This window comes from Gopherus evgoodei, chromosome 7 (genome assembly GCF_007399415.2).
Source record: "Gopherus evgoodei ecotype Sinaloan lineage chromosome 7, rGopEvg1_v1.p, whole genome shotgun sequence".
Classification (NCBI taxonomy): domain Eukaryota; kingdom Metazoa; phylum Chordata; order Testudines; family Testudinidae; genus Gopherus; species Gopherus evgoodei.
Genome location: NC_044328.1, coordinates 101,582,470 through 101,598,883, shown reverse-complemented (window position 1 = coordinate 101,598,883; position 16,414 = coordinate 101,582,470). Strand labels below are relative to the sequence as shown.

At 52.7% G+C, this 16,414-nt stretch overlaps 1 protein-coding gene across 1 annotated transcript; it reads left to right on the top strand.

Annotated features, from left to right (window-relative positions):
• The first annotated feature begins 598 nt into the window (after positions 1-598).
• On the top strand, positions 599-7,579 carry YIF1A (Yip1 interacting factor homolog A, membrane trafficking protein). The gene is made up of 8 exons (XM_030568150.1): positions 599-821; positions 1,921-2,138; positions 2,834-2,938; positions 3,321-3,399; positions 3,797-3,854; positions 4,291-4,446; positions 5,124-5,217; positions 5,799-7,579. The coding sequence occupies exons 1-8, from the start codon at positions 791-793 to the stop codon at positions 5,952-5,954; spliced, it is 897 nt and encodes a 298-aa protein (XP_030424010.1). The 5' UTR covers positions 599-790; the 3' UTR covers positions 5,955-7,579.
• Positions 7,580-16,414: the final 8,835 nt, after the last annotated feature.

Sequence of the window (16,414 nt, the reverse complement as noted above, 5' to 3'; positions counted from 1 at the left end):
AATGTAATAAAAATACTGTAATGATAAGTAAGAACATAAGAATGGCCCTGCTGGGTCAGACCAAGGGGGCATCTAACCCAGTGTCCTGTCTTCCGATAGTGGTCAGTGCCAGGTGCCCCAGAGGCAATGAACAGAACAGGTAATCATCAAGTAATCAATCCCCTTTTGCTCATTCCCAGCTTCTGACAAACAGAGGCCAGGGACACTTAATAAATAGTGTGTAATAAGCATGTCATAAAAACAAATTTTATATTTCCAAGATAACTGCTTTTATAATTCATACTCAGGCAAATGAGAAAATCCCAGGAAATATTCATTTTTAGGAGGGGGTTTGGGAAACTTGACATTTTAGTGAAAGGGGTTCACAGGTTCTTAGAGTTTGGGAACCACTGATCTAGTATGAAGAGCCCTGGCTGAGCTACTCCCTCGCCCGATCCACTTGCCCCTTCACAGCTGCTTGCCCCCGCCCCCACCCTCCAGGCATTTAGAGCTTCAGCTGCAGTAAATACGCATGCGCCACCCCCTGGTGCCACACATCCCGTCCTCTGACTTCTCACTGGAACAACTGGGTCTCGATTGATCTCTCCTGAACCAATCAGCATGACCGTTTGGCCAATCCACGTGGCCGGCGGCCAATGGGAACTGGGGAGCGTGTGGCCGGGGACGTGGCCGCTACCGGGTCTCAGGGGCCGGTCCGGGGCGCCCGCAGCGAACGAAGGGCCCGTGAAAGCGCCCGGTGGCCCGCAGCTCATTGTTATTCATACCCACAAAGCCCCGCGCTGAGCGCGCCATGGCCTATCACCAGGGCTACGGGGGGCAAGGTGAGTGCGGGGGGGGGGAGTCACGCTCTCCTCAGGCGGGGCGGGGCCTGTTCGCCCCGGGTCTCTGCGCCCAGCCGCTGCTGCCTCGGGGGGGCCCCTCCAGGCTGGTGTCGCCGTCGGGGCCTCCGGCCGCCCCCAGGCTCTGGGTGTCGGGTTCCCGCGGCTCCTGGCTCCCGTGGGCAGCTGTGGGGGCCGGACCCCAGCGGGGACTCGGGCGAGGCCCCCCAGCTGGCTCAGGGTCTCTCCGGTTCCGGGATCGGCTGGCAGCTCCCGGGGGGAGGGCGCCCCAGTGTGGTTTGGGGGCGGCTCCTGGTGTAACGGGGCTCGGGCCCCCTGGCCCTATCCAGGGCCCTGCGTGAGCTGGGGGGGACCCCAGGGCCAGGCCCTTGTGGGGAGGGGCGATGCCAAGGGCCAGGCCTGCTGTGATGTGGCGGGAGTTGCGGTGACACAGTAGCATTGCCCCCCACCCCCCCAGTCAGGAAGACAAGACCAGCGTGGCCCTGTTTCCCAGTTGCATCCCATTCTCCCCTCCCCACGAAGGTACTTGGACACCAGGAATAAGTCTTGATGGGCTCTTTGATAAGCTGAACAGCTGGAGCTCTTAGAGGAGAGACTTTACTCTTCAGCCCCCAAGTCACTTTGACGGCTCCTTTCTGCACCCTCTTCAGGTTTTCAACCTGTGGCCCCAGAACCAGATGCCCTGTTGCATTAAGGGTCTATCTACCCAGTGCCGTATGCTCCTACGTACACCTACTCTGGTCAGGTCACAGATTGGGTGACTCCCAAGGGTCACCGTAGTCCTTATTGCCACAACGTGGCACTGGGAGCTCATGGTCAGTTGCTTGTCTGCTTTGACCCCTGGATCCTGTCCAGAGTCACTGCTCTCCAGGAGACAGTCCCAGCTCTGTCGGCACAGCCTGACCCCCTTGTTCTTAGATAGGTGGCCACGTTTGGCTGTATTAAAATATAGTGTGTCTGAATGGGCCCTGCTCCCCAATCGATTCAGCTTGCTTTGTATGATAGCCCTGTCCCAGTCACTGTTTACCAGTCTGCACGTTGTTTGCACATTTGATCAACATTGATTTTATATGTATTGCAGGCTCCAAGCACCGAGGCCGGGGCCCCCTGGTCCCTCCTGCCCCAGACCCCCACCAGCTCTTTGATGACACCAGTGCTGGTTTCCCACATGCACAAGGCACCCCTGCCTCAGGAATCGACATGGGCTTCAGCACCCTCCTGGCTGACCCAATGGCTAATGTGGCTGTGGCCTATGGCTCCTCCATCGCCAGCCAGAGCAAGGACATTGTCCACAAGGAGGTATGGGAGGGACAGGACCCAGACCCCTGCACTGCTCAGGGCTAGAATGGGGGGGCTAGGTAGATTGGGGATGCTGAATGCTCTGCAGCTTCTGGAGTCTGCATACCCTGTGCCCCCATGGTGGGGAGAGTCCTCCTCTACTCTGGCAGTACTCCCTCTGCAGGGCAGAGGGAACTGAGTCTCTGTGGCCCTTTCACAAAAGGGAGCACGGTCTGCTTGTTCAAGTGGGGGGTCTGGCCTGGATTCTTTTCCCAGCTCTGGGAGGGGAGTGGACCTTGGTGGCCAGAACTCCTGGGTTCTATACCTGGCTATGGTAGGGGAGTGGGATCTAGTGGATTAGAGCAGGGATGGGCTGGGAGCCAGGACTCCGGGGTTCCCTTCCTGTCTCTTTGCCTCAGTTTCTTCTCTATAAATTGGATCTGGCCCCCACAGGAGAATGGGGAGATGTTGCTAATTGACTAGTGATGGGCTTTGTCCTGCCAGGATGCCCCAAGCACAGTAAGCCCCTGTCACACACATCCCATTTTGCCCAGTGCAGTAATCCCCTGGTGCAGCCTGGTGTGATAACCACCCCTGCCCCACCCAGTATGATTAATCCCCCATTATGCCCCATAGCACGACCCCCAGCTCTTCCCTGGCACAGTAACTCCCAAGTCCCCTTTCCGGTGTCATAACCCGTCTCTCTCCCTGCACAGATCCACAGGTTCATGTCAGTGAACAGACTCAAATATTTTTTTGCCGTGGACACTGCCTACGTGACCAAGAAGCTGGCGCTGCTGCTCTTCCCGTATGCACACCAGGTACGGGATGCCCTTGCCACACATCCTGATGCACAAGTTATGGGGTTTCAAAGCTGGCCATGGGGTTGAGAGTCATGACTCCTGAGTTCTCTCCCCAGCTCTGGGAGGGGAATGGGATCAAGTGGGATATAGGAGCTTGGGTTGAGAGCCAGGACTTGTGAGTTCTATTTGAAATTCTGGGAGGAGATTGTGGTTTAGTGGGATACTGGGTGGGTGGGGAGGGGGTTTGCCTGGAAACCAGGACTCTTGGGTTCTAGTCTGGATTCTGCCATTGGTTCAATTGCATGATGATGATGAGGTCTGTGCCTCAGCTTCCCCTGTTTAATGGATAAGGATCTGCGAGGCTTAGAGGCAATATCCAATCACTCTCTCTTCTCTTTAGAACTGGGAGGTTCGGTATAGCAGGGACACACCCCTGACGCCCCAGCAGGACATCAATGCACCGGACCTGTACATCCCCAGTGAGTATGGTCAAGCAAATAGTAATGTGGGGAGGGGCCTCTTCTCCTAGCCCAGATTAGTCAGGCCTGATGACCCTTCTCCTAGGACTGGTAGCTAGGGTCTAAGAGACCCCCTGTTTCTGTCTGTATCTAGTGAAAGAGAGAGCAGTTGGCAGGTGTCAGACAGAGAGAGAGAGAGAGGGTGTGGTGTGGATGTGGGGGTGCATGAATGGGGATGAACTGGAGGGGGGGTCAATGGACAGACTGTCCGGCCAATTAGGCAGACGGACAACGCTAGCACTGTCCCCTGGAAGGCTGATCCCCTCCCCTCACATTTCCTGTCCTGCCTGTGGGTTGCGTCTGCCCCTCCACCTCAGTGGAAGCTCTAGCTCATGCTTCATCTGTGTGTCTATTTCAGGCATGGCCTTTATCACTTACATCCTGTTGGCCGGCATAGCCCTGGGCCTGCAGCAAAGGTGAGTCCTGCTTCCCTGGAGCCACCAAAACTCTGAGCCCACCTTTCCCCCCACAGGCTTTGTCAGAGGAGCTCTCCCCTCTCTGGCAGTGCTGACCCCAATGCCTTAGCGTGGTGGGTCCTTTTTTCCAGTGATTCCCAGGTGTGGAGGATCCCCCTGGTGTTTTCCTCAAAAGCTGAAGCGTGAACCCAGGTGTCCTCCTAGCCAAGTTCAAGATTGGGTGACTCTCTACCTGTCTCTAAATCCCTGTTACAGTTTCTGTCAGTTGCAGGATTCTCCCCTACTTCCTCTTTCAAACTCGGGTGTAGTTTTGCTGTGTAACCCCAGAGGTGGCTGTGTCTCAATGCCAGGCAAGGGATCCCTGTCTTAAATAGCACCTGCACCCCACCCCAGTGGCAGAAGTGAAGGCTGATTTGCTGTCATGCTTCTCTGGCAGGTTCTCCCCGGAGGTGCTGGGAATGTGTGCCAGCACTGCCTTTGTGTGGGTCATTATCGAAGTCCTCGCCCTGCTCCTGAGTCTGTACCTAGTGACAGTGCAGAGTGACCTCACGCCCTTCGACCTGCTCGCTTACAGTGGGTACAAATATGTGGGGTGAGTCTGCGCGCAGGACAGCCCTGCTCCCACAAGCCAGCTGGGTGGGCAGCAGTGCCAGGCAGCTGCTGGAGAGGGGGGTTCGAGGCTACAAATGTGGGGCAGGGGTTACAATAAACTAGGCTGAAATGAAAATAATTTAATGAAAACAAAAAAATATTGTTGTCTACATTTTTAATGGGAAAATTTCAGGTTTTTTGGCGAAAATTTAAGTTCTGATAATATTTCAGTTTTGCTCAAAAAATTTTTGGGAAAAACTGCTGTGCGTCATCATGGGAGTTATAGTCCAGGAGCCTCAAGCCCCCATTCTCCACTGTGTGCTAGTGTCCCTTGCACAGACTATATCTCCCCTGATGCACTAGTGAGGTGGGCCTTGGGGTCCTGCTGGAATGGGGGGCTGGACCGGGTGATGCTGGGGTGGGGTTGAGGGTTCTGCCAGGGTTGGGATGGCTGGATGGGGTGAAGCTGAGAGTGGGTCTGAGGTGTCCAGGTAGGACAGGGGGACTGGGTGGGGTGATACCGAGGGTGAGTCTGAGGGGTCCCACCAGGATGAGGGAGCAGGCTGGATGGCATGATGCTGGAGGAGGGAGGCTGGTGCATCTGTGCAGGGCAGGGAGAAGTGAGGAGCCTCCTCTCACTGCTTGGTCCTGCCCTCCCCTAATTTCTGTCTCCTCCAGGATGATCCTGGCTGTGCTGGGGGGGCTGCTCTTTGGCAGTGATGGGTACTATGTGGCCCTTGCCTGGACATCCTGTGCCCTCATGTACTTCCTGGTGAGTGTAAGGCCCAATATGGACACCTACAGCCTCGTACAGTAATCTCTAGGGACAGCCCCTATATAGACACGTAGAGCCCCCATGAATCCCTGGCGCCAGGCATCCAGGAATGGGGGTTGCTTCTCTACAGCAGCTGTAGCCCCTGTAACCCACAGGTTGGAGGTGCTTTGGAGTGGAGATGGGGAAGAGCCTCAGAAGTGAGCGAGGCCATGTTGCCCCTGGGCCGTTTGAGGCCATCCCAAGGGGTAGTCTCCAGTGCCTTGTCCCCACATGGTGGTATCTGCCAGTCCCAGCTGCAGGGCGGCGGGGGGCAGTAGCCTTTGAACATGAGGCATCGTGGGACTTGGTAATGGCTCCCTCAGCCACAGTAGCTACAATGTTCAACTCACTCTATGGGGGCAGTGCAGAGGTGGGAACCTGGGCATGGGGCTGCATGAGGAGAGGAGTGGGGATGGGTAATTACCAGTTCATCCCCCATGTCTAATGCTGTCTCCCCACAGGTGAGATGGCAGGGAGAGACAGGGCAGGTGGGTTACCGGGCCAGGCTCCCCCCTATATCTAATACTGTTTTTCCCCAGGCACGGTCCCTGCGAATGAAGCTGCACTCGTCCCTGGTGCCAGATGGGATGGGGCATCCAAGAGGCAGTGGGCGTGGGCAGACTTATGTCACCCTGGGGGCTGCTGCCTGCCAGCCACTCATCGTCTACTGGCTCACCTTCCACCTGGTCCGCTGAGATGGGGCAGCGTGGCACCCTGGGGGACAGTCCGTCCCAGACACATGGACTCCTGGGATGCCCCCAGACATTGAGACACCCAGGACACACATCCTCCAATGCACAGCTGCCGGGGACCGTACACAACCTGAAGCATGGACATCTCAGACCCCCATGTGGGGGCTGGCAGCCAGGACTCCTGGGTTCTATCCCCAACTGGCTGGGTTATCTGAGGCATGTCCCTTCTCCTGCCTATGCCTCAGTTTCACCCTCACTTTCAAGGAGGGATGATAACACTAACCTGCACTCTGGGACTTCCCCAGCCACATCATGTTGGGTGCAGGGCCCTATCCCCTGCCTCCTTTCTGCTGGTGGGTATCTGGTCCCCCAGTCCCCTGGGATGGAAAGTACCCCAAAAAACAGTGTTTCCAGCATATCAGTGTTTTCCCGGAGAACTCCATCAAAACCCAACACTTGGGGAGAGGGAATAAAGAGTCCTGACTAACCAGCAGTCCGTGTGTCAGTGCTGGGACATGGTGCTAGGGGGAGATGTGCAGCAGGGAGTGGGGCAGTGGCCCAATAGGGGGCACTTTGCCCTTGTAGCCTTGGCCCTAGTGCCCAGGCATGGTACTAGGCAGGCTGTGTAGCAAGGTAGGGTCTCAGTAGGGGAGCATTCTACCCTTGCAGGCATTGTGGACCACCCTCTACACACAGCCCTAGTACAGTGCCCCTCAATCCCAACCTGATGCCACTCTTCAATTTCTGTCCCAGTCATAGAACCATAGATTATATATCACAGAATCAGAGATGCATAGGGCCAGAAGAGAGATCTAGACCAGCCTGCTGCTCTGAGCAGGGCTGAGTACACCAGGGATTGTTGGGATAATCTAGTCTGACCTCCTGTATGACACTGGCCTTGGGACTGCCCTGAATTAATTCCTGTTTGAACTAGAGCAGATATTTTGGAACAAATCCAGTTTCAATTTAAAAATTGCAATTGACAGAGAATCTACCACAATCTTTAGGAAGTTGTTCTATAGTTAATTATTAAATTGTTAAAAACGTGCCTTATTTCCAGTCTGACGTTGTCTAACTTCAACTTCCAGCCATTTGATCGTGTTAGACCTTTGTCTGCTAGATGGATGAGCCCACTGTTATCCAAGTGCTGTTCCCCAGTAGGCACTTCCAGAGTGCGACCAAGTAATCCTTAGCTTTCTCTTTGTTAAGGTAAATAGATCAGGCCCCTGGAGTCTCTCACTATGAGACATGTTCTCTAAGCCTTTATTTCTCGTGACTCTTCTCTGAGCCCTCCAATTTATCAGCGTCCCTCTTGCATTGTGGCCACCAGAACTGGATGCAGGATTCCAGCAGCAGGTGCACCAGTGCCACCTATGGAAGTAACAGAGCCTCCCTTCTACTCAAGCCTCCCCTATTTATACATCCCAAGATTGCATTAGCCCTTTTGGCCACAGATTCATGTTGGGAGCTCACATTCAGCTGATTATCTATGATGACCCACAAGCCCCTTTCAGAGTCACTGCCTCCCAGGATAGAGTCCCCCGTCCTGTAAGTGTAACCTACATTCTGTGTTCCTGTATGTGTAACTTCACATTTTGCCATATTAAATCACATTTTGGTTGTTTGCACACAGTTTACCAGCTCATTCTGTATCAGTGACCTGTCCTCTTCATTAGTCATTACTCCCATCTTTGTGTCATCTGCAAACTTTATCAGCAATTATTTTGTTTTCTTCCATGTCATTGCTAAAAATAATAAACAGGATAGGACCAAGCAGTGTGGCACCCAAGTAGAAACATATGCACCCAGCGATGATTCCCTGTTTACAAGTAAAATGTGAGATGGCTCAGTGAGCAAGTTTTTAATCCAGTTAATAACGTGTGCTGTGGTGATTTAGTATTGATCTGGTTTCTTAAGATATCCTGGGGTATCATGAAGTGCCGCCTGATAGAGCTGCTGGAGGAAAAGGTAAGGGGACTGGAGATGCAAGTGGAAACTCTGGCTGAGTTTAGAAGGGGATTTGTGCAGATGATGGAACACAGACATGATGAGGCACAGGGGACAAGCTCAGACGAGCGGATAGAAGCAGGACCAAAGGACTCTGAGGAGGGGCTGCTGGGTGAGGAAAGTGGACGGTGGAAGCATGTGACTAGGAGAACCAGGCAGAGGAAAAGACGGGCCAGCGATGGAGAAATAGAACTCAGGAACAGGTTTGCTGAGTTGGAAAATGAAGATGGAGCACAGCAGGCTGCTGAAGGAGAAAGGGCGAGGAAGAAGAGGCGAGCAGCTAGTCCTGCAGAAGGAGGGGAGGAGTCAATGGAGGCGACACTAAGTACGAGCCCTAGGAGGATTGTAATGGCGAATACAAATCAAGAGGAATTGCGGCCAGCTGCTGTGGGGGATAGACCGCAGAATCGCACTGTCGCCAGGAAAAGGCAAGTCTACGTGATTGGAGACTCTTTACTGAGAAGAGTAGACAGGCCTGTAACTAGACCTGATCGGGAGAACAGAAGGGTGTGCTGTCTGCCAGGGGCTAAGATACAGGATGTGGACCTGAGGCTGAATACGATCTTAGCGGGAGCAGGAAAGAATCCGTTGATTATCCTTCATGTGGGAATGAATGATACGGCTAGTTACTCGCTGGACTGTATCAAGGAGGACTATGCCAGACTGGGGAAGACGCTCAAAGAAGTCGAGGCTCAGGTGATCTTCAGTGGGATTCTGCCGGTTCCTAGAGCGGGGCGACGAAGGAGTGACAAGTTTATGGCGATCAACAGATGGCTCAGGGAGTGGTGTTATAAGGAGGGCTTTGGGATGTACGGTCACTGGGAAGCGTTTACGGATAGACGACTGTTTGCTCAGGATGGACTTCATCTAAGCAAGGAGGGAAATAGAATTCTAGGATGGAGGCTCACCGACCTCATCAAGAGAGCTTTAAACTAGGAAGTTGGGGGAGATGATTGGGAGATGTTCAGGAGATCTCCACGCCGGAATATAACCTGGAGAGGGAAGTAAACAAAGTGAGAGGGGATACCCCTGTGGTCCCAAGAATTGATCCAAGGAGGAATAGTGGAGTAGAAACCAGAGTAACGGGTGATGCTGGTGGTAGAAGGTCTCTGCACGACGGGGGAAAGAATGTCTCTGACGCCAAATGCCGAAAATTAAAAGGTCTGTACACTAATGCGAGGAGCCTAGGTAACAAGATGGAGGAACTGGAGTTACTGGTGCAGGAAGTGAAACCGGATATTATAGGGATAACCGAAACCTGGTGGAATAGTACTCATGACTGGAGCACGGGTATTGAAGGCTATGTGCTGTTTAGAAAAGACAGGAAGAAAGGCAAAGGTGGTGGAGTAGCCTTGTACATCAATAATGAAATTAACTGTAGCGAAATAAGAAGCGATGGAATGGATAAGACAGAGTCTGTCTGGGCAAAAATCACACTGGGTAAAAAAGCAACTAGAGCTTCCCCTGAGATAGTGTTTGGGGTGTGCTATAGACCGCCGGGATCTGATTGGGATATGGATAGAGACCTCCTTAATGTCTTTAATGAAGTAAACACAAAGGGGAAATGTGTGATTATGGGGGACTTCAACTTCCCGGATATAGACTGGAGGACGAGTGCTTGCAAGAATAATAAGGGTCAGATTTTCCTGGATGTGATAGCGGATGGATTTCTTCATCAAGTAGTTGAAGTACCTACGAGAGGGGATGCCATTTTAGATTTGGTGTTGGTGAGCAGTGAGGACCTCGTAGAAGAAATGGTGGTAGGGGACAACCTTGGTTCAAGTGATCATGAGCTGATTCAGTTCAAACTAGATGGAAGGATAAACAAATGTAGATCTGGGATTAGGGTTTTCGACTTCTCGAGGGCTAATTTTAAAGAGTTAAGGAAATTAGTTAGGGAAGTGGATTGGACGGAGGAATTAGTGGATTTAAATGCGGAGGAGGCCTGGAATTACTTTAAGTTGCAGCTGCGGAGACTGTCAGAAGCCTGCATCCCAAGAAAGGGGAAAAAAAACATGGGCAGGAGTTGTAGGCCAAACTGGATGAGCAAGCAACTCAGAGAGGGGATTAGACAAAAGCAAAAAGCTTACAGGGAGTGGAAGAAAGGCAGGATCAGTAAGGAAAGCTACCTTGGTGAGGTCAGAACATGTAGGGATAAAGTGAGGAAGGCTAAAAGCCGCATTGAACTGGACCTTGCAAAGGGAATCAAAACCAATAGTAAAAGGTTCTACAGCCACATAAATAAGAAGAAAACAAAGAAAGAAGAAGTGGGGCCGCTATACACTGAGGATGGAATGGAGGTTAAGGATAACCTAGGCATGGCCCAACATCTAAACAAGTACTTTGCCTCAGTTTTTAATAAGACTAGTGAGGAATCTAGCGATGATGGAGGGATGATAAACGGGAATGTGGATATGGAAGTGGATATTACCGCAACTGAGGTAGAGGCCGTACTTGAACAGCTCAATGGGACGAAGTCGGAGGGCCCGGACAATCTCCATCCGAGGATATTAAAGGAACTGGCGTGTGAAATTGCGAGCCCCTTAGCGAGAATTTTTAAGCAATCGATAAACTCGGGGGTTGTGCTGTATGACTGGAGGATTGCTAATGTAGTTCCTATTTTTAAGAAAGGGAATAAAAGTGATCCGGGTAATTATAGGCCTGTTAGCTTGACGTCTGTAGTATGTAAGGTCTTGGAAAAAATTTTAAGGGAGAAAGTAGTTAAGGACATAGAGGTCAATGGTAATTGGGACGAATTGCAACACGGATTTACTAAAGGTAGATCGTGTCAAACCAATCTGATCTCCTTCTTTGAGAAGGTGACGGATTACTTAGATAAAGGAAATGCGGTAGATATAATTTACCTAGATTTCAGTAAGGCGTTCGACACGGTTCCACATGGGGAACTGTTAGTTAAATTGGAAAAGATGGGGATCAATATGAAAGTTGTAAGGTGGATAAGGAACTGGTTAAAGGGGAGACTCCAGCAGGTCATATTGAAAGGTGAACTGTCAGGCTGGAAGGAGGTCACTAGTGGAGTCCCTCAAGGATCGGTTTTGGGACCGATCTTATTTAACCTTTTTATTACTGACCTTGGCACAAAGAACGGGAATGTGCTAATAAAGTTTGCAGATGACACAAAGCTGGGGGGTATTGCTAACACGGAGAAGGACAGGGATACTATTCAGGAAGATCTGAACCACCTTGTAAACTGGAGTAATAGAAATAGGATGAAATACAATAGTGAAAAGTGCAAGGTCATGCACTTAGGAATTAATAAGAATTTTGGATATATGTTGGGGGCGCATCAGTTGGAAGCGACGGAGGAGAAGGACCTTGGGGTACTAGTTGATAGCAGGATGACTATGAGTCCCCAATGTGATACAGCTGTTAAAAAAGCAAATGCGATTTTTGGGATGCATCAGGCGGGGTATTTCCTGCAAGGATAAGGAGGTGTTAGTACCATTATATAAGGTGTTGGTGAGACTCCATCTGGAATACTGTGTGCAGTTCTGGTGTCCCATGTTCAAGAAGGATGAATTCAAATTGGAAAAGGTTCAGAGATGGGCTACAAGGATGATCCGAGGAATGGAACAACTGCCTTATGAAAGGAGACTCAAAGAGCTTGGCTTGTTTAGCCTGGCCAAAAGAAGGCTGCGGGGGGATATGCTTGCTCTATATAAATATATCAGGGGGGTTAACATTAGGGAGGGAGAGGAATTATTTAAGTTTAGTACTAATGTAGGCACGAGGATGAATGGGTATAAATTGGATATTAGGAAGTTTAGACTTGAAATTAGACGAAGGTTTCTAACCATTAGGGGAGTGAAGTTCTGGAACAGCCTTCCGAGGGAAGTAGTGGGGGCAAAAGACTTTTCTGGCTTTAAGACAAAGCTTGATAAGTATATGGAGGGGATGTTATGATAGGATCGTTAATTTGGGCAATTGATCTTGGATTACCACCAGATAGGTCTGCTCAATGGTCTGCGGGGAGATGTTGGATGGAATGGGAACTGAGTTACTGCAGAGAATTCCTTCGTGGGTGCTGGCTGGTGAGTCTTGCCCACATGCTCAGGGTTTAGCTGATCGCCATATTTGGGGTCGGGAAGGAATTTTCCTCCAGGGTGGATTGGCAGGGGCCCTGGAGGTTTTTCGCCTTCCCCTGCAGCATGGGGCACGGGTCGCAGCTGGTGGATTCTCTGCAGCTTGAGGTCTTCAAACCAATTTTGAGGATTTCAATAACTCGGTCCTGGGTTAGGGGTTGTTATAAAATTGGATGGTTGGGTTTCTGTGGCATGCCTTGTGCAGGAGGTCAGACTAGATGATCATATTGGTCCCTTCTGACCTATGAGTCTATGAGTCTAAATATCTTACAGAAGTGTAAGTGTTCAACATCAACACTCATCTCTGACTCTCACAAAAAAAATACCAAGTTAATTTGACAGGCTGTATTTTCCATAAACCTATGCTGATTGGCTTTAATTATACCACACTTCTTTATTGATTCAGTTCTGTTGTGTCAGTCATTCCATTATTGTGCCCTGGAGTAATGGAGGTGGGAGGTTCATTAGGGTCTGGTATCTTTACAGCTCAGGGTTGAGTGTTTGGCTGCAGGGAGCTTTGAACCCATGTGGCGGACAAGTGCAGGCCCTGCTCCCAATAGCGCGTAAAGTAGTCAGAAAAAGGAGTGGAGGGAGGGAGGATTTCATCTGTAATTTTCCACAGCTATTAAAGTGCCTGCCCCATCAAACTGCCCCTCCTTTCACCCCCTATTAACTCTAACCCCCCCCCCGCCCCCTACACACAGACATACATACAGCTCCCTCCCTCCTGGGGGAAGGGCTCTGTCGCAGCTCTGATTGCTCGCTTATACCACAGGAGGTGGGGTGAGTAGCCAGTCAGAGGCAGAGTGCTAGTGCCCAGCTGGAGTCGCAGAAGTTGTATTTGCTGCTGGGTCAGCACTTTAACCCTCATCTCCACTGTAGCCCAGGCCTGTTGTCACACAGGGTTGCTACGGTGAGGAGGGGAACAGACCAGGAGCTCTGGCTTATCCTGCCTTCAATGATGCTGACATTGTCATTCTGCCTCTTGCCACCAGGTGTCAGTGCCAACACACAGGGCCCTTTGCGCAGGGAAGCAGATGCTATTGAAGCCCCACAAACTTTCCTCAGCAGATGCCCTCCATTATAGGGGTGCTGGAACCATGCAGGGCCGGCTTTAGGAAGTACAGGGCCCAATTTGAACATTTTTGGCGGGGCCCTGGCAGGGATGACTAAAAAAAAAAATGAAAAGAAAAGCCTTTAATTTCTTAGCAACCGGTACCCTATAAAAAGTTCTGATTTAAGGGATGTGCCACAGTATGTGTTTTTTGTACCAATAGGTTTACCATACGTCCATATTTTCCCAGGAGGAATTTTTAAAATTGAACCGCTATCCCAGGGCTCTGGGGGGCTGTTTAAAGGGCCTGGGGCTCCCCTGCTTCTACCGCCCTGGCCCTTTAAATATCCGCTGGAGCCCTGCCACTTCCCCAGGGCTTCTGAGGCTATTTAAAGGGCCGGGGTGGTAGAAGTGATGGGAGCCCTGGACTATTTAAATAACCCCCAGAGCCCCACCCCAGGGCTCCAGCAGTGGGGCTCTGGTGGCAATTTAAAGGGCCTGGGGCTCCAGCCCCTGCTGGGAGCCCCAGGCCCTTTAAATTGCTCCCTGGGGAAGCCAGGCCGCCCCAGTACAGCGCACTGGCTAGGGTGTGGGGCCCCAATTCAGGGGAATTGGTTGAATGGGCCTAAAGCCGGCCCTGGAACCATGTGTACAGTGTTGGGGCGGGGGCGGGGGGGGAGCTGAGAGCCACTGCACCAAACTGTAAACCCTGGATATGATGGAAACCACTTTAAGATGGGGGGGGGCAGCACCCCAGTTCCAGCACCTATGCCCAGTTATAAGCCAGGGACCCGCCCCCCCCCCCCATATGGCCTAGAGCAGCTGTAGCTTCCCATCCCAGCTCTGCCAGTGCTCCTCAATCCTGACCCACAGCCCCCTGCTAGCCCAGCCTTGGGCTTCCCGTTCTGTCTCAGGGTCTGCTAGTTAAGTGCTTAGCACCATCTTGCAACCACTCCCCTTCCCCCCCCCCCCGCCTCCCAGCAATTCATGCTGCAATGCTGACCTCAGCAGGTGTGGGGAGGCACCTGGCTCTCCCGCTGGGCCCCCTTCCCCCCATCGTGAATCCAGCACCTCAGTCAGCATGGATGGCTGGGGGCAAGAAAGAGAGATATGCTCTACCCCTGACCCCTGCACTGTTTCCTGCCCCCCTTGCCCTGCTCCCCAACTCCCCCACCTGCCTTGCTCGCTGCTTCTGATGGCTCTGGAGGTTGCTGGCTCTTCTAATTAAGCAGAGATATTGGATTGGGATGTGGGGGTGGGGGTGAAAGAGCTGTGAACTCCTCCCCGCCCCCTGAGCTGGGACTGGAATCCCACTGTCCTGACTCCCAGCTCTTCCCACTAACTCCATGGCCCCTCCCACAGCGAGGCCAAAAACCCAGCAGTCCTGACACCCAGCTCTAACCGCCCCACCCTCTCCCGCCACACACACACACACACACACACACACACACACACACACACGGCTGGCAGCCTTCCCAGCTCTAACCCTGACGCACCTTGCACAAGCACCATCACCCATGCCTGTGCCAGTGTGCCCAAAAGCCAGCACCCTCGCCCCAAGACAGGAAAGTCCCTGTAGTCCCTTCCCTGCCCCCACACCAGTCTCTTTCCCCTGCCCTGGCGCTGGATTGGCTCTGTTCCCCCTTCAAAGGGTAGGGGACACACACGCACATTAACTATCCTACTTTGTTTAATGAGGCAATGGAGCGAATCGAGGACAAATTCACGGGCCTTGCAGGAGGTGTGTGGGGGGGGGTGCTGACAGCAGCCCCAGGGCAGGCAGCTGGGGTCCTGGCTGGAGATGGGGGCCACCTGGGGGGAGGTGCGGGGGGGGGTGGTGGTAGGGAGGGTCAGGTGGTAACTCACCTAAGCAGATTAAATCCATCAACACTGCAGCTCATGGCTAATGTGCTGGAGCAAGTAGGAACGGTAGTGAGCACTGGCCATTATGTAACAGCTCCCAGCCTGGGGGCTGGGCTCCTGCTGTTGCATTACCGACCCCCCCCCCCCAAACACACACACACACACACACACAAAACCCCAAAACGCTGCTGGGTCAGGGCTCAGTGCCAGGCAGGGTGGGGGAGAACACTATAAACAGCCCCAGCACTCCACCCCAGAGGCAGCTGCAGCTCACTGCCGGGCAAGGGAATCCTTGTATAAACAGCGTCAGTGCCCCACACCAGAGGCAGCTGCAGATCACTGCCGGCCAAGGGATCCCTAGCTACAGGTCTGTGATGGGCGCATTCCCAGCAGATCAAAGCCTTGGGGAAGTGGCTCTTTGCCAGTGCAGGGTTCTCGTTCTCGCTCACATTCTCTCCCTGGCAGCACAGTGATAAATTTGAGCTACGACAGGAATTTCTCTGATGAAAAAATATTGGCTAAATGGGCCAGAAAACAGCAGCTGCTGATTATTCTCTAGCGCATCAAAGAGCTTTGCAGTCCTACAACTGCCCCAGGAGAGAATTTTACTGATCTCATTACAGAGGGGAAACATATCAGCAAAGTGGATCGGCCCTAGGAATCCTGGCTAACAGCCCCTCCCCAAACCCCACTCTTCTCCCAGTGGAGTGACAGAGCCCTGCAGGCCTCATGCCCACCCCCCCCCCCTTGCCCTGGCTCTAGCTCCTTCCCACTGGCTGGAGAACGAACCCAGGAGTCCCTGCCCTAGGTTCCAGGAGTGTGGCTGTCCCTGGGCTGGCTAGTCCCCTAGGGGCTGAGCGCCTTGCCTACACTGTGACTATGACCCACACCCGCCTGTCCCCGCACAGAAGCCAGCCCTGGGACTGGCCCTTTGACTCAGGCAGGCCTGGCAGACTCAGCCACAAGCCACAGCTGAGTGACGGCTGGTGTGTGTGTGTGTGTGTGGGGGTGTGTGTGTGTGGGGGGGGTGTGAGAGAGAGAGAGAGAGAGAGAGATGGTGTGTGTGTGTGTGTGTGAGCGAGAGAGAGAGAGAGAGAGATGCAGGCTATGTATGAGGCTAGTTGTGGGGGGGAGCCTGTGGGCGAGGGCAGGGGTATGGACTGTCATGAAGGGCTGAGACAGTGAGTGTGTGCCCGCTGGTGCTCAAGGGCTGCGTACACCTCCAACAGCAGTGCCCAGCCCTGGGGTGAAGGCCCCCATCCCATCCTGGCAGGCTTTGGGGAGCCCTGTGGCAAGGGACTCGGAAGCAGGGCTGCCAGCAGTCTCTTTTACAAGGGACGTCCCTTATTTTTTCCTCTCTGCACAAGCAGCGCCGGAGTTGCTGAGTGCTGCGAAAAGCAGCCAGCAGTGCCCCGGCAAGTGGAGGGTGGGCTGGG

Bases quoted from the DNA above. Each gene is read 5' to 3' on its own strand.
- YIF1A (XM_030568150.1), top strand. From the start codon at position 791: ATGGCCTATCACCAGGGCTACGGGGGGCAAG. The intron at 822-1,920 runs GTGAGTGCGGGG...TATGTATTGCAG, and splicing joins CCAGGGCTACGGGGGGCAAG to GCTCCAAGCACCGAGGCCGG. The intron at 4,447-5,123 runs GTGAGTCTGCGC...TGTCTCCTCCAG, and splicing joins AGTGGGTACAAATATGTGGG to GATGATCCTGGCTGTGCTGG.